Source organism: Carcharhinus amblyrhynchos, chromosome 4 (assembly GCF_965287045.1).
Source record: "Carcharhinus amblyrhynchos chromosome 4, sCarAmb.v2.hapA, whole genome shotgun sequence".
Lineage (NCBI taxonomy): Eukaryota > Metazoa > Chordata > Chondrichthyes > Carcharhiniformes > Carcharhinidae > Carcharhinus > Carcharhinus amblyrhynchos.
The window spans coordinates 35,881,870-35,908,259 of NC_137327.1; the positions used below are offsets into that span (position 1 = coordinate 35,881,870).

At 44.8% G+C, this 26,390-nt stretch overlaps 1 protein-coding gene across 1 annotated transcript in view; it reads left to right on the top strand.

Moving 5' to 3' along the window:
• The first annotated feature begins 3,242 nt into the window (after positions 1 to 3,242).
• The window catches only part of tent4b (terminal nucleotidyltransferase 4B), a 77,723-nt gene continuing 54,575 nt past the window's right edge, over positions 3,243 to 26,390 (top strand). Inside the window, exon 1 of the mRNA XM_080186972.1 lies at positions 3,243 to 3,883. Within this exon, the coding sequence (XP_080043098.1) occupies positions 3,435 to 3,883 (449 nt within the window). The 5' untranslated portion in view covers positions 3,243 to 3,434. The remainder of the gene's footprint in view (positions 3,884 to 26,390) is intronic.

Consider the following 26,390-nt stretch of genomic DNA (forward strand, 5'->3'; position numbering starts at 1 on the left):
ATGGTGTTGGAGGGTTGAGGCTGGGGTGAGGGAGATGGTGTTGGAGGGTTGAGGCTGTGGTGAGGGAGATGGTGTTGGAGGGTTGAGGCTGTGGTGAGGGAGGTGGTGTTGGAGGGTTGAGGCTGGGGTGAGGGAGATGGTGTTGGAGGGTTGAGGCTAGGGTGAAGGAGGTGGTGTTGGAGGGTTGAGGCTGTGGTGAGGGAGGTGGTGTTGGAGGGTTGAGGCTGTGGTGAGGGAGATGGTGTTGGCGGGTTGAGGCTGGGGTGAGGGAGATGGTGTTGGAGGGTTGAGGCTGTGGTGAGGGAGATGCTGTTGGAGGGTTGAGGCTGGGGTGAGGGAGGTGGTGTTGGAGGGTTGAGGCTGGGGTGAGGGAGATGGTGTTGGAGGGTTGAGGCTGTGGTGAGGGAGATGGTGTTGGAGGGTTGAGGCTGGGGTGAGGGAGATGGTGTTGGAGGGTTGAGGCTGTGGTGAGGGAGATGGTGTTGGAGGGTTGAGGCTGGGGTGAGGGAGATGGTGTTGGAGGGTTGAGGCTGTGGTGAGGGAGATGGTGTTGGAGGGTTGAGGCTGGGGTGAGGGAGGTGGTGTTGGAGGGTTGAGGCTGGGGTGAGGGAGATGGTGTTGGAGGGTTGAGGCTGGGGTGAAGGAGGTGGTGTTGGAGGGTTGAGGCTGTGGTGAGGGAGGTGGTGTTGGAGGGTTGAGGCTGGGGTGAGGGAGGTGGTGTTGGAGGGTTGAGGCTGGGGTGAGGGAGATGGTGTTGGAGGGTTGAGGCTAGGGTGAAGGAGGTGGTGTTGGAGGGTTGAGGCTAGGGTGAAGGAGGTGGTGTTGGAGGGTTGAGGCTGTGGTGAGGGAGGTGGTGTTGGAGGGTTGAGGCTGTGGTGAGGGAGATGGTGTTGGCGGGTTGAGGCTGGGGTGAGGGAGATGGTGTTGGAGGGTTGAGGCTGTGGTGAGGGAGATGGTGTTGGAGGGTTGAGGCTGTGGTGAGGGAGATGCTGTTGGAGGGTTGAGGCTGGGGTGAGGGAGGTGGTGTTGGAGGGTTGAGGCTGGGGTGAGGGAGATGGTGTTGGAGGGTTGAGGCTGGGGTGAAGGAGGTGGTGTTGGAGGGTTGAGGCTGTGGTGAGGGAGGTGGTGTTGGAGGGTTGAGGCTGTGGTGAGGGAGATGGTGTTGGCGGGTTGAGGCTGGGGTGAGGGAGATGGTGTTGGAGGGTTGAGGCTGTGGTGAGGGAGATGGTGTTGGAGGGTTGAGGCTGGGGTGAGGGAGGTGGTGTTGGAGGGTTGAGGCTGGGGTGAGGGAGATGGTGTTGGAGGGTTGAGGCTGTGGTGAGGGAGATGGTGTTGGAGGGTTGAGGCTGTGGTGAGGGAGGTGGTGTTGGAGCGTTGAGGCTGTGGTGAGGGAGATGGTGTTGGAGGGTTGAGGCTGTGGTGAGGGAGGTGGTGTTGGAGGGTTGAGGCTGTGGTGAGGGAGATGGTGTTGGAGGGTTGAGGCTGGGGTGAAGGAGATGGTGTTGGAGGGTTGAGGCTGGGGTGAGGGAGGTGGTGTTGGGGGGTCGAGGCTGGGGTGAGGGAGGTGGTGTTGGGGGGTCGAGGCTGGTGTGAGGGAGGTGGTGTTGGGGTTGGGGTGGTGGAAGTGGTGTTGGCGGGTTGAGGTTGGGGTGAGAGGGGTGGTGGTGGGGGGTTGAGGGAGATGGTGTTGAGGTTGGGGTGAGGGGGGTGGTGTTGGCGGGTTGAGGTTGGGGTGAGGGGGGTGGTGGTGGGGGGTTGAGGTTGGGGTGAGGGGGGTGGTGGTGGGGGGTTGAGGTTGGGGTGAGGGGGGTGGTGTTGGCGGGTTGAGGTTGGGGTGAGGGGGGTGGTGGTGGGGGGTTGAGGTTGGGGTGAGGGGGTGGTGGTGGGGGGTTGAGGTTGGGGTGAGGGGGGTGGTGTTGGAGGGTTGAGGCTGTGGTGAGGGAGATGGTGTTGGAGGGTTGAGGCTGGGGTAAGGGAGATGGTGTTGGAGGGTTGAGGCTGTGGTGAGGGAGATGGTGTTGGAGGGTTGAGGCTGTGGTGAGGGAGATGGTGTTGGAGGGTTGAGGCTGGAGGCTGGGGTAAGGGAGGTGGTGTTGGGTGTCGAGGCTGGGGTGAGGGAGGTGGTGTTGGAGGGTTGAGGCTGGGGTGAGGGAGATGGTGTTGGAGGGTTGAGGCTGTGGTGAGGGAGATGGTGTTGGAGGGTTGAGGCTGTGGTGAGGGAGGTGGTGTTGGAGCGTTGAGGCTGTGGTGAGGGAGATGGTGTTGGAGGGTTGAGGCTGTGGTGAGGGAGGTGGTGTTGGAGGGTTGAGGCTGTGGTGAGGGAGATGGTGTTGGAGGGTTGAGGCTGGGGTGAAGGAGATGGTGTTGGAGGGTTGAGGCTGGGGTGAGGGAGGTGGTGTTGGGGGGTCGAGGCTGGGGTGAGGGAGGTGGTGTTGGGGGGTCGAGGCTGGTGTGAGGGAGGTGGTGTTGGGGTTGGGGTGGTGGAAGTGGTGTTGGCGGGTTGAGGTTGGGGTGAGAGGGGTGGTGGTGGGGGGTTGAGGGAGATGGTGTTGAGGTTGGGGTGAGGGGGGTGGTGTTGGCGGGTTGAGGTTGGGGTGAGGGGGGTGGTGGTGGGGGGTTGAGGTTGGGGTGAGGGGGGTGGTGGTGGGGGGTTGAGGTTGGGGTGAGGGGGGTGGTGGTGGCGGGTTGAGGTTGGGGTGAGGGGGGTGGTGGTGGGGGGTTGAGGTTGGGGTGAGGGGGTGGTGGTGGGGGGTTGAGGTTGGGGTGAGGGGGGTGGTGTTGGAGGGTTGAGGCTGTGGTGAGGGAGATGGTGTTGGAGGGTGAGGCTGGGGTAAGGGAGATGTGTTGGAGGGTTGAGGCTGTGGTGAGGGAGATGGTGTTGGAGGGTTGAGGCTGTGGTGAGGGAGATGGTGTTGGAGGGTTGAGGCTGGAGGCTGGGGTAAGGGAGGTGGTGTTGGGTGTCGAGGCTGGTGTGAGGGAGGTGGTGTTGGGGTGGTGGAAGTGGTGCTGGCGGGTTGAAGTTGGGGTGAGGGGGGTGGTGGTGGGGGGTTGAGGGGGGTGGTGTTAGGGGGTGGAATTATTGGGGGCGAGGCTGAGCAACGTTCGAATGCAAACGGAAAAAAGGATGAAAGCGCGAGCCAGCCGCTTTATAGCGTCAGGTTCGCGCGGGCCTGACGTCACAATGGTTGCTGATTGTTGCGTGTGCAGCTCGCACATTCCAATCCGCGAGCCGCACGGGCACGCAGCGCGCTTGCGCACACCAGCGCCTGGCGCCATTGCTGTTGGCTGTGTCTTCGCTGCGGCCCAGTGACAGGCTGCCCGGGGTGTCCGACACGGGCTGTCGGGGGGAAGGAGATTAGAGAGTGAGCGGAGGGGCGAGAGTGAAAACGAACAGACGCTTCGTTTTCAGCTGGTGCGAACGCTGTCTCCGTTTGATGGATCCGAGGGTAGCCTGGTTTCAGCCAGAACAGCTCGGACCTGCCAACATTTTGTGGATGCAAATTTGGGAAACGACGCAAGGGCTGAGGAATCTGTTCTTCAATAATAACTGTGCGGCAGCAACGGCGACTCCAGCAACGAGTGTGGGCAGCGAAAGCATGCTGAGAGAGAGGAGCAGCCAGGGAGGTGGGGATTTGGGAGATCAGAGGGACTTTCTTCCACTCGAGCCCGGCGCCAATAACAGTAACTTCCCAGGCGGCCCTGATGAAGGCGGCTGCAGGAAGAGCTACCCGGACAACAGCAATGGCAACAGCGGCTCGGGCAACAAAAGGAAAAGGGACAACAAGGCAAGCACTTTCGGCTTAAACTACAGCCTGCTGTCTGAAAGTGGCCATTACAACGGAACTCCCTGGAAAAGCCGGAACTACAGAGAGGGAGTCGTAGGGTAAGACTTCTTACAACACGCCGTTTTTTTTGCAGAGGTGGCCTGGGGTTTCGGGAGAGCCTCTTGCCCTTTGGTTGCTCGGTCAAAGCTAATTTGGGTGTTCGGCATGTCGCAGAGGAGTTCACAAATCTTGTGTTAAAAAACGGTTCTCCCGATGCCCTCATAATGCAGCCAATTCGGTGGATGTCAAAAGATTGCCCACGTGTTAGAGTGGCACTGTCTTAATAAAAATGTGACGGGCAAACTTTAATTTTGTGGTGGGGTGGGGGAATAGTTGTGCACCATTCATGTCACGTTCTTGTGTCTGACATAAATGATGTATTTGGTGTATTTTGTTACTCAGTGATGTATTAACCAGGGAAAGTTTTCCATTTTGTGAGATTATACCCTTTAAGATTATTAACTATGTCCATCGATTGCTGTTATGTAATGCAGAAAGAGTCCATTTTGTTTAACTACAAAAAAAAACAGTTTGGTTCGTGAAATGTCCATATCAACCTCTTATCCATTCCGATTTCCAGCCAAAAACAGATGATATTGTAAAATGTATAAATTGCTCGTGCAGTAAGTTGACTTTTACACGAGCTGGTGTAAGTTTTGTGGGGTCCCAATAACAACTATAAAAATGTAAAACGATTGTGTCAAATTTTAGTGTTTCATTTAATATATCTTTGATTATTTTGTTACTTTCATTTGGCATAGTCGTTCAGAATTTTAAAAAAACTACTTTTGCTTCTATATTTTAGGGTGTCTACTTTCGTGTTTTTGAAACATTGCTGTAAGTGGCATAATTTTTTGAAAGTTGGGAAATGGATAAGACATGGTGCTTATTTTAAAAATAACCCTCAAAAACTGAAAGTAGACACTCTGAATTTCCTTCTCTTCATATGGTCTCCACCTCCTTGAAGTTTAAATTGAGTAAATCACATGTCTTTGAAGTGAAGCATATTTGAATGTACAGATTTTTGGAGTAAATTAGGGAACAAGGAGTTTTGAAAGAACCTTCCATAAGTGGAGTTTGTGTTTCAACCAGCTGCTGTAACAGAATGCTGAGAATTTGGCCACTGCTGTGGTTAAATGCACTGATTTCTTCATTGTTATCTGCCTTATTGAGTAATTTGCTTTAAAACTGCAAGTTACCTTACCTTGAATAGTGAGATCCACAACAAGAAATGAAAGACCTGTAATCACTATAGTTTTACTGAAGTTGATTTACATACAAGGGCATCAGTAATTGACTAATATGGTGTACAATTTTTCTCGATTGTAAAGCATGGAATATTTCTGATTTGTATGATGAGAACACTGAACTGAACCAGGGCAGCAGGAAGGATACTGTAGTTGTTTTACACTGCAGCATGGAACCCTAGAATTGTTACAGCACAGGATGCCCATTGCGTGCATGTCGGTGCTCTGCAAAAGCAGCTCGCCTAGTCTCGTTCCCTTACCTTTTCCCTGTAGCCCTAAATTTACTTTCCCTTCTCAAATAATTGCCAAATTCCCTTTTGAAATCCATGATTATTCCTGGGATGGCAGATCTGTCATATGAGGAGAGACTAATTCAGTTAGGATTATATTCTTAGGAGTTCAGAAGTGTGAGAAGGGATCTCATAGAAACTTATAACATTCTAACAGGGTTAGACAGGATAGATTCAGAAAGAATGTTCTTATTGTTGGGGGAGTGCAGAATGGGGAGGGGGGGGGTCATAGTTTGAGGACAAGGAGTAAAACTTTTAGAATTGTGATGAGGAATTTCTCCACCCAGAGGGTGGTGAATGTGTGGAATTCACTACCACTACCAGAATGTGGTTGAGGCCAAAATATTGCCTGATTTCAAGAAGAAATTAGATACAACTCTTGGGGCTAAAGGGATATGAGGGAAAGGTGGGGGGGGGGGGGGGAGGAAATCAGAATATTGACTTCGCTGATCAGCTATGATCAAAATGAATAACACAGCAGGCTTGAAGGGCCGAATGGCCTACTCCTGCTTCTGCTTTCTATTAAACGCTAAGGTAGTGCATTCTAAATCCTAATGTCTTGCTAAGTAAAAACATTTTTCCTTGTGTTGCCTTTTGATTCGTTTGCCACTCACCTTAAATTGGTGTGCTTTGGTTCTTGATCCTTCTGTAAATGGGACCGGTTTTTCTTTATAAACTGTCTGTACATATTTTGAACACTTTTATCTTTATACTTTTCTCTTTAGAGAAATTAGGGCTGTTCCCACCAGTTTATCCACGTACCTAAAGTCCCTCATCCCAGCAACTAGTAAATCTTTTCTACATCTTCCTTAATGCCTCCACATCCTTTCTAAAGGATCATGCTCAGAATTAGATACAATGTACAGTGTTTATGAAAAGTTCACCATAACATCCTTTTGTACTGTGTCTTTAGTTATTAAATCCAGAGTCCCATATGCCTTATAACTGTTTTCACAATCTATCCTGTCACCTTCAATGGTGTGAGAATGAAAGAAGAAGCAAACCGCTCTGAAAATGATGTGCAAGACCAAATGCACATGAGAGCACAGACCAGCCACTGGACTGATCATGAGAAGCATGTTTGGGAATGGGTTCTCCAATCATCAGAACAGTTTCATTGTCACCAGAAATACAATGTGTATACATGTGTTAATGTAGGCCACGTGAAACCCTGCGTCCAAAGATTATAGAGCAACAGTTAGTTGATGATCCTGCTTTATGGAAGAAAACTGTCTAACATTGTGCAGAAGACCAAGATTGGTCAGAGACTACCAAAGAATCTTGATGCCAAAATCTTCAAGATTCTTCAGACAGCACAAAAACTTGATTGCCTATTATGTTACATAGCAACATGGATGAAACAGCCAGAACTTTCAATGTGTCCAGCAACCAAACTGTCGAGGGGAAAGGACCAAAAAGGATTTGAGTGAAAACCCAATATACAGGAAGATGAGGTTGACCATGGACTAGCGGAATAAATTTAAAGTCTGTAATTTTCAAAAGTGAAACCATGCTGGTAAATCAAGTCCTTGCAGAAGTTTTTATGCACATCCATGACGATGGTTGTGATACCATGTGAAATAGGTGCTCCAGTGGCCTTGATTTAAGATTGGAGTTTTAGTGTGGAACATGTTCAGATCAGGTATGACTGAGATCAAAAGGTGCCTGCAATGAAATAATACCAAACACCAAAACTGCTGTTAGACTAAGGAGTCTCACTCCTGTAGTTCAACTTTTTGATGTATGCTTCATCATGTTTGCCATTCATGTTTGCTCCCATGGATTGGGTGATAGTTAACAGAGTGGAAGTATGCTTGCTGCCCACCAGAGATTTTGTGTGATTTCATTATCAAGTTCTGGGATGCTGTCAGCACACACATTTGAATGACTAGATGACAAAAAGTGCAGACTATCTAATTTAGTGAATGGAGAGGAAACTGATTTGTTGTGGAAGTATGATTCTGATACTACATCTGATCCAGAGTGTGATCTTTATGATGATGCCATACTCAGCGACTCTGAATTAATTTGATAAGCTCTTTGCTTGGTTGTTAAAGGCGATGAATTTGACAGGTAACTTGATGCTTTCATTATAGTTAAAGATGTCTTTGTATGATTAATTCAATAAATTAAATTTCCTTTTCCACAATTCAAAGTGACAACTACCTACATTTTATACTCTGCCTATAAGCTGACCCCTGTCGTTAATGATTTTGGAGGCTTCAAAGGTCAACTGAAAAGCTGACCTCTGTGGTAAATATCATCCCAACTTGTCCACTCATTCAGACAACCTGGGTCTTCTTGAAGATCGTCACTAATTCCTCCCAGAGCTCACAATACTTCTAATTTTTTTTGTCATCTGCCGAGTTTGAAATAAACTGTGTACTGAATTCTAGATCATTTATTTAAATTTTAAAGCATTGGTCCTAATACCGATCCCTGAAGAACTCCACCATGTACCTTCCTCCAGTCTGAATGACATTGTTTACCATTCCTCTGCCAACTTTGTATCCGTTCTGCCGCTGACCCTTTTATTCTAAGAGCTTTAACTTTGTGTCAGCTTGGCTCAATTGGTTACAGAATAACCTTTAATCAAAAGGTTACAAACTCAAACCTCATACCAAGAATTTGATGTTGCTGTAACCTAATAACAAAACTATTGGAGACTATTCTATTAGACTGCAGCCCCATCTATAACATTGAGGTCAAAGTTACAAATGGCAAAAGCTTTAACTGTCTGACCCTCTATCTTTTCAGTGTCTTCTTCATAATTGACAAATCCATTCTGCTTGGATTCTTGTGCTATTACAGTCCACCTGTATGGTACCGTTCTCTCTTGAATCCATTCTGATTTGCAATATGAATGTTACATTAGATCCAGTGTAGCCTATGCCCCTGTGAGCTCAGACACTTGCATTTCCCTGCTTTATTTGTTTGCTATCTTTTAGTAATGCTGTCTGGAATCATATTTTCAACTTCCATATATACACTGACAAACCTCTCTGCTTCCTTAATCATTGGCATTATTTTTGTTAGCTGTCCAACTTTGTTCCTGCATCTAAATATCGATAACGTAAGAATTCTATTTGGCTGCTGCAAAGACCAACAAGTTCTGGTCTTTACTCCATCACCTTTTCTATTTACATCTCCAGCTAAGCCAGAAGCGCTGAACCTTGGCATACTGTTCAAACTTGAGCTAGGATTATTTTTCCATATTCAATCCATTACCAAGAATTCTGCCTTTTACACCCACACATCACCAGCATCTGTTACCTGTCTCTCTTCCCCCCCGCCCCTGCCCCCAACCCAGGTTCTATTGATTTCTTTTACAGCAGTTAATTGAAAAAGACTTTTGGCCTTCCTTCTAATTTATTGTATTATTCTTCATACTTCATTGATCTTATCTCTTCCAGCTGTTATTCCTTTTCCCACATTAATGTTGTAGTGCCTTTTTAATCCAGAAGAGTTATTACACTAGGTTAACCCCCGACCCTCTTCTGGTAGTGTCATTTTGTTTCCACTTTGCTATACCACTACAAAAGACATATTGGAGCTCCATTTAACATCTCATTTGAAAGGTAGCATATTAAGTAGTGTAGCATTACTTCAGTACTGCGCTGCTATGACAGCTCAAGTCCTGTAGGATTTGAAACTGTAATCTTCTGATTAGCAAGTGAGCATGCTATCAACTGAGCGCCCATATTTCAGTTAAGTGTAGCTCAACATGTGGGGAATTGAGTTTTGAGGTCTTGCTCCTTTAATCTGTATGCTAGCTGTGTATTCTTCTGTTTTGTTTTCTGTCTCTTTTAGCATACCTTGACTGGCTGAAAACATGAACTGGAGTATGTTGTGCAGGCTTTGCACCAGCTTTGCTGGTGCTGTCTACTTTGTGTCACTATGAAAGCTTCATGACTTGCATGCTTACGGAGTTGTATTGGTCATCTAGCAATCTCCTTCTGTTCTGAGTATGTCCACTAAAAGCCCAGAAAATCAGTTACTTAAATTGTTGGTCTGCAGAAGAGTGGAAGCTTTTGAAATGTGTTCCACAGATACTCTATAAATAGTGAACAGGAACAAAAATGGAGCTAGCTGCAAGGGTCAGCAGCTTAGGAAATGTTGGGCAGCATAGTTCTTGCTAATATTTACATTGTTGTTTGGAAAAATGGGAAACAAGAGGATCACAAGTGTGCATTGTTTAATGACAATAAGCATGGTATGAAGTCAAATTCCCCGATCAGTTTAAGGTTTGCGGTATGTTCTCTGTTAAGGCTGTCAGTCTGTAGATTAGAAACAACACTCAAAGAATTCTACTGCTCCAGTTATAAACTGTGCTCTGCCAAATGATCTGTTGTGATTGCTATTTGACATCAAAGGGTAGGTTGAGAATCATAAATATTTTAACTGCATTTGAGTGGTTATCTAGCTAATTGCAGCACTCACCATGTGACCACGATAGTCACTTGTTGCTTGAATCATGAATTTAGCTGATTACTAACGAAATATTGCTTATCTTGGTGCTGGTCAATTTTTAACTTTTGAGCATTTGCTTGGCCTAGTAACTGAAGATGTAAGTGCCTGACTGCTGGTGCAAGTTGACAGGTTCCTCTAAAGTGACAGGGTTTGCTGTACTTCAAGCCCATTATCACATTTTGAAAACTTCTAAAGTACTGCTTGACTTTTGATGTGTGGTTCTTAGCCCTCTTCCTGTAATGCAATATTCCATTTCAGTAGTAGGTAAAAACTATTTCTTACTTCTATGAACAAATATTTACTTTTTTGCACATTCTGAATAGCAGCAACAGCAGTTTACGGGAATGCTGTGATCCAAGCATCTCATCTTCCTGAATGGCATATGTTTAAGATTGAAAACTCTTGCAGGAAAATAAATTAAAATTAATCTTTAATTTATTAATTTATAGTAGAAGGGAAACTTTGCCCTTTCCACTCATTGGTGAGTTAAGTTTACATAAACGGTAACTGTACTCTAGTTTGTCTCTGCAAGAATAGTCCCCCTCCTTTCATGACAAAATGTTAAACTAATGATTAGAATTTGCTGTAGTATCTCCTCACACAGTTGTTAATTTGCTGCCTGCTTTGTGTTATGGTTAGTGTAGTCCACTTAATTATAAGTAACTTTATGGAAAAAATTGAATGATGTCATGTTAATGAATTAGTGCAGCTGAGCACCGCAACACAGATCACCATGAAAAAAACAGTGATTGAAGTATATGCGACTAAAAATTGGGTTCTTGAAAGGCAGTTCAAAACAAAGTTCAGTTGTCAACAACAATTTTATTTATAGCACTTTTAATATCATAGTGTCTCAAGGGACTTCATAGGAACATTATCCTACAAATCAGACACTGAACCATATAAGGCAATATTGGGGCAGAGACCAAAAGCTTGGTCAAAGAGATGGGATTTAAGGAATGCCTTAAAGAAAGAAAGGGGTTTGGGGGGAGAACTCCAAGCTTGGTGCTATGACACTGAATGATTGGCAAGGTGGAAGGATTAGAATTGAGAATATTTGAAGCCAGAATTGTGGGAGTGCAGATACTGAGTGCTTGTAGGGTTGAAGATGATTAAAGATGAAGGTGAGAACATGGAACAGTTTGGAAGGTATTGTGGGTTATTTGAATTCTGAGTCACTTTCCAAAATGCTTAGTGACTTGTTTCCATTTGTTAGCATGTTCATCTACAAAATAGTAGAGAAATTCTATTGGGAAATCTGTTTTCATTTTTGGATACTCCCTCAGTTATTCACACAATTGGACACCAGAATAGGGGGCTAAAATCAAGCAAAATCTAGAAGTTTAGAATATGGATTGTATATGAACACCAAAAGGACAAAAACGATTGTAGTTTGAAGGAATACTTTAGAAGAAACTAGAGGTGAAGATGGTGTGATAATGGAACAAATAGACAAGTTTGTTTATTTTGGACAAATGATAACAGAGGATGACAAAAATATGATGGAGAGGTTAGAATGATGGAGATAACCAGAAGTAATTTTGAACATAACATAAGAAATAGGAGCAGGAGTAGGCCATCTAGCCCTTCGAGCCTGCCCCGCCATTCAATAAGATCATGGCTGATCTGTCGTGGCTCAGTTCCACATTCCCGCCCTCTCCCCATAACCCTTAATCCCCTCTCTCATCAAAAACCCATCAACCCGCGTCTTAACAATATTTAGCGAGGTAGCCTCCACCACTTCAACGGGCAGAGAATTCCAGAGATTCACCACCCTTTGAGTGAAGAAGTTCCTCCTTAACTCCGTTCTAAACTGCACCCCCCCCCCCCTTTATCTTGAGGCTGTGCCCCCTAGTCCTACTATTTCTGAGCAGGAAGAGTCTCTCCACCTCTATCCTATCCATCCCATTCATCATCTTATACGTCTCAATGAGATCCCCCTTCATTCTTCTAAACTCTAACGAGTACAAGCCTAGTTTATTCAGCCCCTCCTCATAGCTCAACCCCCTCAACTCCGGCATCAGCCTAGTAAACCTCCTCTGCACTCCCTCCAAGGCCAAAATATCCTTGCGTAAGTACGGCGACCAAAACTGCACACAGTACTCCAGCTGCGGCCTCACCAATGCCCTATACAGCCGCAGCAAGACCTCCCTACTTTTATATTCAATCCCCCTCGCGATGAAGGCCAGCATCCCATTCGCCTTCCTGACCACCTGCAAGCTGGGTTTTTGCTACTCACGCACAAGGACCCCGAGGTCCCTCTGCACCATCGCCTGCTGCAGTTTTTCGCCACGTAAGTAATAATCCTTCCTACCATTATTCCTACCAAAGTGGACCACCTCGCATTTGCCAACATTAAATTCCATTTGCCAGTTCCTGGCCCATTCACCCAGCCTATCTAGATCCTTCTGTAGCCTCTCCACACCCTCTGCACAATTTGCCGTTCCACCAATCTTGGTGTCATCAGCAAATTTCGACACCCTACACTCGGTTCCCTCCTCCAGATCATCTATATAAATGGTAAATAGCTGAGGCCCCAGCACCGACCCCTGGGGCACTCCACTAGTCACCGTCCGCCAATCCGAATAGCACCCACTGACCCCCACTCTCTGCCTCCTATTTGACAACCAATCCTCTATTCACGCTAACACCCTACCCCCAACTCCATGTCCCCTGACCTTCTGCAATAATCTCCTGTGAGGTACCTTGTCAAACGCCTTCTGAAAATCCAGAAAGACCACATCCACCGGCTCTCCTCTATCCACTGCCCTAGACACATCCTCATAGAACTCCAGTAACTTTGTCAGACACGACTTCCCTTTAATGAAACCGTGCTGCATCTGCTCTATCAAGCAATTCCTCTCAAGATGCCTCGCTATTTCCTCCTCGATGACGGATTCTAACATTTTACCTACAACAGATGTTAAACTAACAGGCCTATAATTCCCTGCCTTTTGCCTGGCACCCTTCTTAAACAACGGTGTAACATTAGCCGCTTTCCAATCTTCCGGCACTTCCCCGGAATCCAGCGACTTCTGGAAAATAACAACCACCAAGGCATTCACTATCACCTCCGCCATTTCTTGCAGAACCCTCGGATGCATTCCATCCGGTCCTGGCGACTTATCCACAATCAGCCCCTCCAGTCTGTCGAGCGCCGCCTCTCTCGTAACAGTAATGTCATCGAGACCCTCCAGTCCTACCAGCTTTCCATCTCACACCCGGCAAATTATTCACGTCCTCCGCCGTGAAGACAGAAACAAAAAAGTTATTTGTGAAGATGAAAAGTGGGTTAACAACAAAGCTCAAACTTGTAACAAGAAAAAAAAATCTCATCAGGTGCTACATTCTATCCACTTTCCTGAATGCCTCAGAAATCTGGACAGAAAGTAAAGCTGTTCTCTTAAACTATGGAAAGAGCTTTAACTAGTTACACAGCCTGAAAAAAACATAAAGCTCAGTGGAAGAAAATAAAGGCCCTTGAAATATGGATGCTAATTGTATGCTAAAAATTCCATCTACAAACCATAGAACAAATTCAGAGAAATTTTAAATTGCAAGCGCAAAAAGAACTCAAGAAATGACATCAAGAAATAGTGCTGATATTTCAGCCAATTGATGAGAGCTGAAAAGCAGCAGAAGTCTTCTAGAGGCCACAGTGGAAAGAGGGATTGCCCTAGGATAGTAAGATGACTGATATCACAGATTGGTTGCCAGTGAGCTGCAGTGAATGTATGAGGTAGGGAAAAGACACTTTCCGCATGGCATACTATGACAGCAGATCTTATGGTAGTAGTTGCTACAAGCAGCAGCAATGATGAGTAGATTATCTGTGAAGGAGAGATCATATGTAGAGCACGCATTATCAATGGCACTGTAGTATTTTGCACAGATAGTCACTTGTTGCAAACAGCTTCATAGCATTGCACAACACGTTTCGTAAAAATATTAGTTCTGTTGCATTTGCACTCATGACTTTCTCACTATGCAAGTCAAAGTAACCCAGCCACACTTCAATAGGGTCACCAATGATACCTGCCTATTTGCTATTTCTGAAGGGTACAGGAAGAATAACAACATGAGAACATTTGGGATTATTACAAATCTTTTGCCCTCTTGCTATTTTACTTCAGTCATGCTAATAAAATCCATGATAATTTGCTTGAGTGCATTTATTTAAAGAAATAAAGGCTTGCTCCATCAGTGTGAATGATTGATGGCTTTGTAATGAAATAAATTTCAGGAATATTATCATGTAACCAGTTGTTGATGCTTTATGTGGCAATTTTACTTGCCTCCCCACGTATGGACCTGGACTCAATTACAGGATAGTTTTTTGAAGCTATTTATCCATGATTTAGAAAGCTTCCTGAATTCATTTGCTTTTGCTTTTCTTGTAAAATGAGATCAGATAGTCCAGATAGGTAAACTGCTCTGTTCCACTTCAACCAGCCCAGCAAGCACATTCCACACGAGGGAAAGATCAGCTGTACATCCTCTTCCTTTGGCAGGAAAATGTCTGCTTAAAATAGGCAGCGATTCTCTCCTTTCTTTGGAAGATGGAGAAGGAAACTTTTATTTGATTTTGTGTTGTCTCAGAGGTGGGATGTCTTGTTAAAGTTGTACAAGGCATTAGTAAGATCACACTTGGAATACTGCATACAGTTCTAGTCACCCTATTATAGAAATTATATTATTAAACTAGAAAGTGTGCCGAAAAGATTTACTAGGATACTACTGGGACTTGTCAGTTTTAAGTTACGAGGAGAGGTTGGATAGACTGGGACTTTTTTCTCTGGAGCATAGGAGGCTTGGGGGTGATCTCACAGACATCCGTAGAACAATGAGGGGCATAGATCAGCTAGATAGTCAATATCTTTTCCCAAAGGTAGGGGAGTCTTAAAACTAGAGGGCGTAGATGAGAGGGAAGAGATACAAGAGTCCAGAGGGGCAATTTTTTCATAACACAGGGTGATGAGTATCTGAAATAAGCTGCCAGAGATAGTAGTAAAGGCAGGTATAATTTTGTCTTTTAAAAAGTGTTTAGACAGTTACATGGGTAAGATGGGTATAGAGGGATATGTGCCAAACATGGGCAATTGGGATTAGCTTAATGGTTTTGTTTTTAAAAAAAGTGCAGCATGTTGCATGCTGTAAATCTCCATGACTCAGTGATAAGGATCTTGTACTTGGGCTAGCCATGCTCTTGAATTCCTTCCCATTTTATTTTATTCTCTGCTCAGCAGTGCTCAAAGATTGACACCTGATGTTGATTCCAGGTTCAAGTCAATTTAAGTAGTGGACTCCACTTGTCTTATATTTGCATTGGGAGCTTCTTCTAATTAAGAGGTTTGATTTAAGAAATGCAATTTTAGCAGAGTCACTTTTTGATTCCAGTTGAATGGGTCAACTTTGAATTAAGAAGAATAGACCTTATAATGTACCACAGTTCATTATATGTCAAAGATGTTGAAATTTAGTGTTTTAATTGACTTAAGGAGTTTTAAGTATGACGTTATATTTATTAGCAGCATGGAAACAGACCATTTGACCCCACAGATTTACTTGCCACATAAGCCTCCTCCCAACCTTCACCAATCCAATCAGCATATCCTATTTCTGTCTGTTGTGTGTTTATCCCATGACACGATGGTTGCATCTATGCTAGTTGTATTTTGAAGTTGAAATTATGTGAAAAGAAACACATTTTAATGTCAAAAGAACAACATTTTCAAAGATTCAGAGTTTGTGTCATTGTAGAATGCCTTGAGGGGCTCCGGAGCATTAACAAACAAATTTAACATGGAACCAAATAAGGCATTAGTAGGATCGAGACCAAAAGTTTGGTCCAAGGTAGGGTTTATGCTTTAAAGAAGGAAGAAGAGGTTGATTTATAATTTGTGCAGCTCGTTTTCATTTTTGTAACTATTTTCCTCCAGTAATACCTTCTCTACTGAAGGGGCCAAATTTAATTACAGCCCTTGGATATAGGGGTGGGACAGGGTGGAATGCAGTAGCATAAGGTGGTGGGTTGGGGGGGGGGCGGGCGATGGAATTCCTGCAGCTATGCCTGTCCTGTTGAATTTAATGGTGGGACCTTTTATCATTATTTTCTTCCATTTCCAGTCTTGTAGCCAATCAGATTGTTGCAGGAATTGAGGGCAAGTTTGACTTATTTCCCTTCTTCCCACCAAAGACTGCTGTTATTTTCTGCCTCCAATTGCAACGTAACACTGAATTCTAGACGTTTCTTGTCTACATGAGTTATTGCTATGTCAGGCATGCTTAATTTAGAAGTGTTGTTCAATCAAAACTGCTGTCATGGTGACATTGCTTAAGTGGTGTCGCCATGACTGACTATTCGTAGAAAACGCCTTTACCTGTATTGTGCAAGGATAGGTTAATGTATATCACGTGTATGCTTTCTTAAGTATGAATTTGCCACACTTCAGTAACCAAGGATGTGATGTATTAACCATGATCGAAACAAATCAAGTTATGCTTTGTTTTGTCATTTTATCAACAATTGTACAAAAGGGTCAAAGTGCACAACCATGAACCATGTGAATGATTTGCGATTACATGCCTAAAGACAATGCTTGTTACTTTTTAAATTTTACAAGTCAAGTGTGATTTGCCACATGGCTAATATATTGAGCAAAACTAGTGAAGAATCCCAGTAAGAGGGACATTGGTTGCATAAATGACTGTCAAGAATTATTATAATAACCTTTAATAACAACCATTTTTAATGAGACTGCAGTGTTTGCCTGTGCGAAGTGTCTGCTTGCATTACGTAGTGTTTTGTCAGTTTGTGCAAAATAAGCAAAGGTGTCCAAAATTATAGAAGGAATTGGTTTGAGATTATTTGAACCCTGAAGTTTTCTTTCAGTGAGATGCATGCATAATGTTTACTTCCCTCCCATTCCTCAAACTCAAGACTTGTGAATGATTGCGTAATAATCAGAACATGGTATGTTTTCTATCTGTGCTCATTATTGCGTGTTTCAAAATCTGAAATTGTTATCCTGTGTGAGAAGAATTTTATGCTGACTGTTATTAACTAATTGTACCATTCCAACAAATATAGAATCATACAGTGCAAAAGAGGCCCTTCGGCCCAAATCTGCACTGACACCTTAGAAACACTTGAATTCCTCCCTAATCCCACCTGCCAACACTTGGCCCATATCCCTGAATTTATGATGTGCTGAGTGCTCATCCAGATACTTTTTACAGAATGTGAAGCAACCTGTCTCTAACACCCTCCTAGGCAATGCATTCCAAACTGTATGCTAGGATTTTCTACTGTTTTATACATATAGACTTGACTGGATGTCACAGTGGGCAGCAGATACTTTAGGAACCCTTGCAGAGCGTTCGTATTAAGTAGTAACAAATAGCTGGAGTATTGTGGCTATGCATTTTAATATTGACACTAGGGTGAAAAAACACTTGATCTCTCTTAGAGGTCATAGAGGTTTACAGCATGGAAACAGGCCCTTTGGCCCATGTCCATGCTGCCCTTATTTTTTCTTTAAAACCTCTAAGCTAATCCCAATTGCCCTCATTTGGTCCAAATCCCTCTATACCCATTGTACCCATGTAACTATCTAAATGCTTTTTAAAAGATAATTGTATCTGCCTCTACTACTACCTCTGGTAGTTTGTTCCAGACACTCAATACCCACTGTGTGAAAAAATTGCTGCTCTGGACACTTCTGTATCTCTCCCCTCTCACCTTAAACCTATGCCCTCTAGCTTTAGACTCCACTACCTTTGGGAAAAGATATTGACTATATCGCTGATCAATGCCCCTCATTATTTTATAGACCTCTATAAAGTCACTCCTCAGCCTCCTACGCTCCAGAGGAAAAATCCCAGTCTGTTCAGCCTCTCCTTTATAACCCAATCCATCACGTCCTGGTAGCATCCTAGAAAATCTTTTCTGCACTCTTTCTAGTTTAATAGTATCTTTCCTATAGTAGGATGACCAGAATTGCACGCAGTATTTCACATTGGCCTTACCAATGTCTTGTACAACTTCAACAAGACATCCCAACTCCTGTATTCAGTGTTCTGACCGACTGAAACCAAGCATGCTGAATGCCTTCACCACTCTGTCCACCTGTGGCCCCACTTTCAAGGAGCTGTGAACATGTATCCCTAAATCTTTGTTCTGTAACTCTCTGCAATGCCCCACTATTAACTGAGTCAGTCCTGTCCTGGTTCAGTCTACCAAAATGCATTCCCTCGCATTTGTCTAAATTAAACTCCATCTGCCATTTGTCAGCCCACTGGCCCAATTGATCCCACTGCAATTGGAGGTAACCTTCCTCACTGTCCACTGTGCCATCAGTCTTGGTGTCATCTGCAAAATTATTAACCATGCCCCCTATATTCTCATCCAAGTCATTAATAGAAATGACAAATAACAGTGGGCCCAGCACTGATCCCTGAGGCACACCGCTGGTCACAGTCCTCCAGTTTGAAAAACAACCATTCACAACCGCCCTCTGGCTTCTGTCAAGAAGCCAATTTTGTATCCATTTAGATACCTCACCCTGGATCCTGTGAGATATAACTTTATGCAACAACCTATCATGAGGTTAAGTCATGTTTTTAGTTTGTGATGTGAGTAATGATGCAAGGTGGTCATGGGTCTTCTCTGAGCTACCGCAGAACAAATTATGATCCTTCTACAATGGTGTTAGGTGGGAATTCCAGGATCTTGACCAATTTTTTTTTTCCAATTGAGGCATTACATAATTTCATGAGGACCCCCCCACCACCCTTTCAGTGGTATTATGGATTAGTCATTCAAAGCCCTTCCTTGGGAGATGTTACATGCCAGTGTTTGCTATGGGCATGTTTAGCAGCATACTAGAAGATATCCTGAAGATTAAGATTCACATGACTCCTACATCGTAGCATTTCTGTGGCCATAAACACACCTCCAGGGTGGTGTGTTGCCTCCCTGGTACTAGGATTTGAGTGATTGCAGGTCACTCTGATAGGAGAAGGTGAACACTGGCTAACTCTAAGGGTCAGGAACAGGAGGGGGCTGGGGGGAGGAAGGAGGGTGGGGACCAAATGCCTCAGCCTCTCAATCTGCATAATAGGTTTGAGGTTCTTGCTTCCAGTGTGGACAAGAACGAGGGCGGTGAGCTTGGTGAGCAAACTGCACACGGTACAGTGATGCAGACACAGTTCATAGGCAAAGAGAAGGTGAAAAGGAACGTAGTAGTAATTGGGGATAGTGTGGTTAAGGGTATTGACACTGTCCTTTGTCACAATGACAAAGTGCACAGAAGAGTGTGTTGTCTGCCTGGTGCTCGGGTCCAGGATGTCGCATCTGGGATGCAGAGGAACCTGGAGTGGGAGGGTGAGAATCCGGTCGTTGTAGTACATGTGGGTGCCAACGACGTGGGCAAAATGCAAACTGAGGATCTGGGGAGGGAGTTTGAAAAGCTGGGAATGGAATTAAAAAGTAGAACCGACAAGGTGGTTGTCTCCGGTCTACTGCCTGAACCAAGTGCAGACGGGCGTAGGGTTGATGAGATTAAGGAAGTGAATGGGTGGCTCAGGGATTGGTGTGGGAGGAATGGATTTGAATTTATGGGGCATTGGCATCAGGATTGGGGTAGGTGGGACCTGTTCAGGTGGGATGGGGTGGGTCTGAACTGTGCTGGGACCAGAGTCCTGGCTAATCGTGTAAATAGGACTGTAGATAGGGCTTTAAACTAATTGGGGGCGGGGGGAAGGGTGCGAGGGTAGGTGACATTACGGGGTCTAAAGTAAAGGAGAGGGTGCAGGTAAGGGGGGAGGCCAAGGATGTCCCAATAATAAAAGGGGTAGGGGGCGTGAGTATGGTTGGTGGTGTTCCTGCACATAGGGTCCAGGTGAAGGCTAGGATGAAGGCGCTTTATCTGAATGCATGAAGCATTCGGAATAAAGTGGATGAGCTGGTGGCGCAGATCAGCACAAATGGATATGATCTGGTGGCCATTACAGAGACGTGGCTGCAAGGTGACAGGGACTGGGAGCTGAATGTCCAGGGGTATCAAGTGTTTAGGAAGGAGGAAAAAGGGGGGGGCGTAGCTCTGCTGATTAAGGATAGCATCAGGGTGGTAGTAAGGGATGATATAGGAACCAAAGAGCAGAACGTGGAATCGTTGTGGGTGGAGATTAGGAACAGCAAAGGGAGGAAGACGCTGGTGGGTGTCATTTATAGGCCCCTGAATAATGATCTGGAGGTTGGGTGGGCTGTTAACGCGCAAATAAATGCAGCGTGCAGAAATGGAACGGCGGTAATTATGGGGGATTTCAATCTACATATTGATTGGCCGACCCATGTTGGACGCGGTGGGCTTGAGGAGGAGTTCCTGGAATGCTGCCCGGATAGTTTCCTCGAACAGTGTGTGTTGGAGCCGACGAGGGAGCGAGCTATCTTGGATCTGGTATTATGTAATGAGGCAGGTAGAATTAGGGACCTTGTGGTGAAGGATCCTATTGGGAAGAGTGATCATTGTATGGTGGAGTTTCTGATGCAGATGGAGGAGGAGAAAGTGGGTTCCCGGACATGTGTCCTTTGTTTGAACAGAGGGGAGTATGGTAGGATGAGAGAGGAATTGGCAAATGTTGACTGGGGGAGTGTGTTGGAAGGTAGGTCTGCTGAGGAACAGTGGAGGATCTTTAAGGAGATCTTTCTTGGTGCTCAGCAGAAATTTATTCCGATGGTTAAAAAGGATCGTAGGAGGAGAGGTAATCAGCCATGGATAACGAAGGAGGTAAAGGAAAGTGTTAAATTAAAAGCGGATGCGTTTAGAGTAGCGAAGAGGATTGGGAGAGGTTTAAATGTCAACAAAGAATGACAAAGAAATTGATAAAGAAGGGTAGGATAAACTGTGAAGCTGGGCTAGTGCTTAATATAAAAAAGGATAGCAAGAGTTTTTATAAATACATAAAAAGGCAGAGGCTGGCTAGGGTGAACGTTGGACCCTTAGAGGATGAGAGGGGGGACTTAGTGGTAGGGGATGGGGAAATGGCTGAGGCCCTGAATAACTTTTTTGTTTCAGTCTTCATGGAGGAGGACGTGAGTAATTTGCTGGGTGTTAGCGATGGAAAGATGGTAGGAGTGGAGGGCCTGAATGACATTATTGTTACTAGAGAGGCGGTGCTCGACAGACTGGAGGGGCTGATTGTGGACAAGTCCCCAGGACCGGATGGAATGCATCCAAGGGTTCTGAAGGAAATGGCGGAGGTGATAGTGGATGCCTTGCTGATTATTTTCCAGACGTCGCTGGATTCCGGGGAAGTGCCAGAAGATTGGAAAACAGCTAATGTTACAATGTTGTTTAAGAAGGGTGGCAGGCAAAAGGCGGGGAATTATAGGCCGGTTAGTTTAACGTCTGTTGTAGGAAAAATGTTAGAATCCGTGATCAAGGAGAAAATAGCGAGGCATCTTGAGGAGAATTGTTTGGTAGAGCAGACGCAGCACGGCTTCGTTAAGGGGAAGTCGTGTCTGACAAATTTATTGGAGTTCTATGAGGATGTGTCTAGGGCGGTGGATAGACGAGAGCCGGTGGATGTGGTCTTTCTTAATTTTCAGAAGGCGTTTGACAAGGTGCCTCAAGAGGTTATTTGCAGAAGGTCAGGGGGCATGGAGTTGGGGGTAGGGTGTTAGCGTGGATAGAGGATTGGCTGTCAAATAGGAGGCAGAGAGTGGGGGTCAATGGGTGCTATTTGGATTGGCGGTTGGTGACTAGTGGAGTGCCCCAGGGGTCGGTGCTGGGGCCTCAGCTATTTACCATTTATATAGATGAATTGGAGGAGGGAACCGAGTGTAGGGTGTCGAAATTTGCTGATGACACCAAGATTGGTGGAACGGCAAATTGTGCCGAGGGTGTGGAGAGTCTGCAGAAGGATCTAGATAGGCTGGGCGAATGGGCCAGGAACTGGCAAATGGAATTTAATGTTGGCAAATGTGAGGTTGTCCGCTTTGGTAGGAATAATGGTAGGAAGGACTATTACTTATGTGGCGAAAAACTGCAGCATGCGATGGTGCAGAGGGACCTCGGGGTCCTTGTTCATGAGTCGCAAAAACCCAGCCTGCAGGTGCAGCAGGTGGTCAGGAAGGCGAATGGGATGCTGGCCTTCATAGTGAGGGGGATTGAATATAAAAGTAGGGAGGTCTTGCTCCAGCTGTATAGGGCATTGGTGAGGCCGCAGCTGGAGTACTGTGTGCAGTTTTGGTCGCTGCGCTTTCGCAAGGATATTTTGGCCTTGGAGGGAGTGCAGAGGAGGATTACTAGCTGATTCCGGAGTTGAGGGTGTTGAGCTATGAGGAGAGGCTGAATAAACTAGGCTTGTACTCGTTAGAGTTTAGAAGAATGAGGGGCGATCTCATTGAGACATATAAGATGTTGAATGGGATGGATAGGATAGAGGTAGAGAGGCTCTTCCCGCTCAGAAAGGACAGTAGGACTAGAGGGCACAGCCTCAAGATAAAGGGGGGGGGGGGGGGGGCGGGGGGGTTTAGAACGGAGTTGAGGAGGAACTTCTTCACTCAAAAGGTGGTGAAATCTCTGGAATTCTCTGCCTGTTGAAGTGGTGGAGGCTGCCTCACTCAATATTTTTAAGACGCGGATTGATAGGTTTTTGATAGGCAAGGGGATTAAGGGTTATGGGGAGAGGGCGGGAATGTGGAACTGAGACACGACAGATCAGCCATGATCTTATTGAATGGCAGGGCAGGCTCAAAGGGCTAGATGGCCTACTCCTCCTATTTCTTATGTTCTTATGTAAACAGAGATCGTGGTTCTTATTGTTACCACTGACATCGATAGAGGGGTGTAGTCATGCAGGCAAGATGTTGGAGTGCTAGGAAAGAAATAATCATTTCAGAAGCTTTAAAAATTGTTCTCCCAGAATTACTATGTGTTCTAAATGCTAGTGAGGACAAGTATGGGGATAGTGCAGATGAAAGCAAGGCTGCAAAGATAGTGTAGGAGCGAGGGTTTTAGGAGATCTGATGCATTGGGACTAAATCTGGGAAAGGTGGGACCTGTGTGGGCTGAATTTTGTCCTTCAACATGGTCAGGATCAATATTCTAACAGGAGGTTTGCCATTACTACTGAGGGGGGAGTTTAAGTTAGCTTGGTAGGGGTTAGAAACCTGACCAATGATTTAAATAGAAACATAGAACAGTACAGCACAGTCCAGGCTCTTTGGCCCTTGATGTTGTGCTGAGCTTTGTACAAACCCAATATCAAGCTATCTCACTGTCTGTCATTCTGGTATGCTCCTATCCAATAACCGCTTGAAAGTTCCTAAAGTGTCCGACTCCACTATCACAGCAGGCAGTGCATTCCACACCCCACCCACTCTGAGTGAAGAATCTACCTTGGACATCCTTCCTATATCTCCCACCATGAACCTGGAAGTTATACCCCTGGTAACAGCTACATCCATCCGAGGAAATAGTCTCTGCACGTCCAGTCTATCTATCCCCATCATCATCTTGTAAACCTTTATTAAGTTGCCTCTCATCCTCCTTAGCTCTAAAGAGAAATGCCCCAGCTCCCTCAACCTCTCCTCATAAGACCTACCCTCCAAACCAGATTTAAAATGGAGAATATTAGTAAGTGAGAATGGAAGATTGAGAAAACAAAGGTTAGAAAATGGACAACTAAGGAATTCTTCAGTGATTAGTCATACGCAGTTCATTACAATAGTGTAATGAGCACAGCAGATGAGAGCATGGTGTGGGGGGGCTGGTGGTGGTGGAGTTGGTAGGAGTAAAAAATGAGAGTGACAATATTGGTTGAAGAAATGATCACAACTGTAAGAGAATAATTATGCCAGAAGCATCTTCAAATGAGGCCATACGTGTGAACATAAGAACAAAAAAATGGATGATCATACTGCTTGGAATACACTGTACCAGATCTCTCTCTCTCTCTCTCTCTCTCTCTCTCTCTCTCTCTCTCTCTCTCTCTCTCTCCCCCCCCCCCCCCCACCAATCAGAGAGATTTAGAAAAGCTAATCTTTAGGCAAATTTCTGAGAAGCGTAGAAACCATATGGTAGTAATAGTAGCAAATCTCATGAAAGCAGTGTGAAAAGTTCAGAGGATGTAAAATTCTTAAAGTACTTTTGAGAACATTTTAGCTAGTACATAGATAGAACTTGCAATCCATAAGATGTTTTAATTTCCCATACTCAGTTATCTAACTACTTGACGCAAGGTAACATGTCTACAGTTCTTTTAAAAAATCATTTGCAAACTGTTAGCACACTCTAATGTTATTTCATTTTGTTCTGTCAATTTCAAGTTTCTTTCCCCTCAGTACTTTGGTTTGAAATGAATGTCGACAAACAAGTCCATATACTGACTTCCAAAGTTCCAACTGTGCAAAAGGGTGAATAGAAACAAAATAATTCTGCAGCACCACGTTAGCTATCAATTAGCAAATGGCTCCTGTCTGTGTTTTAGAGATGAGTCTTTGTTGCCCCAAGATTGACACCTGGTCTTTGGGGGTCTTTGTTTGAGGCCCAGGTTTTTGTGGGCAAAAGCCATTGGTTACCTCCCTGTCACATGGCAGTGTCTTGAAATGATTGACTACGGTGGCAGTGGACCGGCCAGAATAACTGTTGCACCTTTTTTTTAGGTTTCTGCCCTCCCCCTTTGCTGCTACTCCTATCATATATCCTGTTTCATGAGCAACAAGGGCAGGATGGAGGGAGCCTGTGATTGGAGGAGTTGGAGCAGTAGGCATGGGAGAAATAAATTGTGATTAAGGAGCAGCTGCTTACAGATTCTGTTTTTCCCATGTATGGGGGTGACCTTTCTCTTGTTGTCTCTATATTTGATTTTTATGGATTTTTTAGAAGGCTTTTGAGGGCAAATTTGCTTACTACCCCAATGTATTTTGAACACTGCCAGGATTTAATTTTTGAAAATGGAGCTGGGTAGGTGGAAGAGACTGGCGAGAGTGCATTTTGTTCGTCATCATAATTCAGCTAAATTTAGTATAGTTAGGAAAAGGACAACTATAGATCAAGAATAAAAGGTTCAAATTGAGGAACAACTAATTTTACTACACTGAAGTGATTTGGCAAAAGTGGACCAGGTACACGTACTTGAAGGTAAATCAGTGCCAGAGTAGTGGGAGGCAATGAAGGACAAGATAGTGAGCGTTCAGAACAAATATTTACCCAAGAAGAACAAGGGGTGGAACTTACAAAATTAGGCCACTTCTGCATGTTAATGAGCGTATGCTGTAGGTTTCGAAGGAAAGCTGTGTGCAGTGCTGAGAGCTTAGCATTGAAAAAAGCTGAGTGTTTACAAAATGCAGGATGTGAATTCATTAAAAAAGAAATGAACATGGTTCTTAATGAATACCATCTTCCAAAAAGATGGGGTTAATGCATGGTAGTTGAAAAAGGCAGTTCTAGGATTTTGGCCCACTGACAGGGAAGGAATTGTGATCGTTCCAAGCCGGCATGGTAAGTCACTTGGAGAGAACGTACTAGTGGTAGTGTTTCCATTCCTCTGCTTCATGGTGGTAGAAGTCGTGGGTTGAGAAGCTTCTGTCAAAGAAAAGTTGGTGGATTTTCGAGCAAGAATGTGCAAAGGGTTGTGAACAAGGCCCAGTCATTCGTGCAAATCAGCCTCCTATCCACTGACTCTGTCTACACTTCCTGCTGTCTCAGAAAAGCAGCTAGCATTATCAAGGATCCCATACAAAGCAATACACTCTCCTGATGGAAGATGATGGAAGAAAAAGATGCAAAAGTCTGAGGTAATGTACCAACCGACTCAAGAACACCTTTGTCCCTGCTGCCATCAGACTTTTGACCGGTCCTACTTCATTACATAGGCCTTTATCTAGACCTAACTGTGACTGTAACACATTCTGCACTACCTCCTTCCATTCTCTACGTACAGTATGCTTTGTCTGTATAGCATGCAAGAAACTACAAAAGTGAATGCAAACCAGTCTCCCATTCCTTGACTCTGTTTGCATTTTCCGCTGCAAAGCAGCCAGCATAATTAAGAACCACGTGCACTCCACATTCTCCCACCTTCTTCTGTCAGGAAAAAGATACAAAAGTTTGAGGTCATACAACTCAAGAACAGCATTGTCCCTCCTGCCACCAGACTTTTGAATGGACCTACCTTGCATTAAATTTATCTTTCTCTACCCCTCTAGCTATGACTGTAATACTAGATTCTGCACTCTCGTTCTCTGTGAACAGAATGCTTTGTCTATATGGCGCACAAGAAACGATACTTTTCATTGCATACTGATACATGTGACAATAAATCAAATCAAAAATGTACATGATACATACTGCTGCCACAATACGTCAGTAAAGGGAGTGAATGTTTAAGGTGATGAATGGGGTGCTGATCAAGTGGGAAACTGTGTCTTGGATGGTGTTGAGATTCTTGTGTTGAGCGTGTTATTGCTGAGTAAGTGCTGTTTGATTACACCATCAACAATATTGGATGTGTTTTTGCTGAGGCACAGACTACTGGAGCACAGAGGCTAT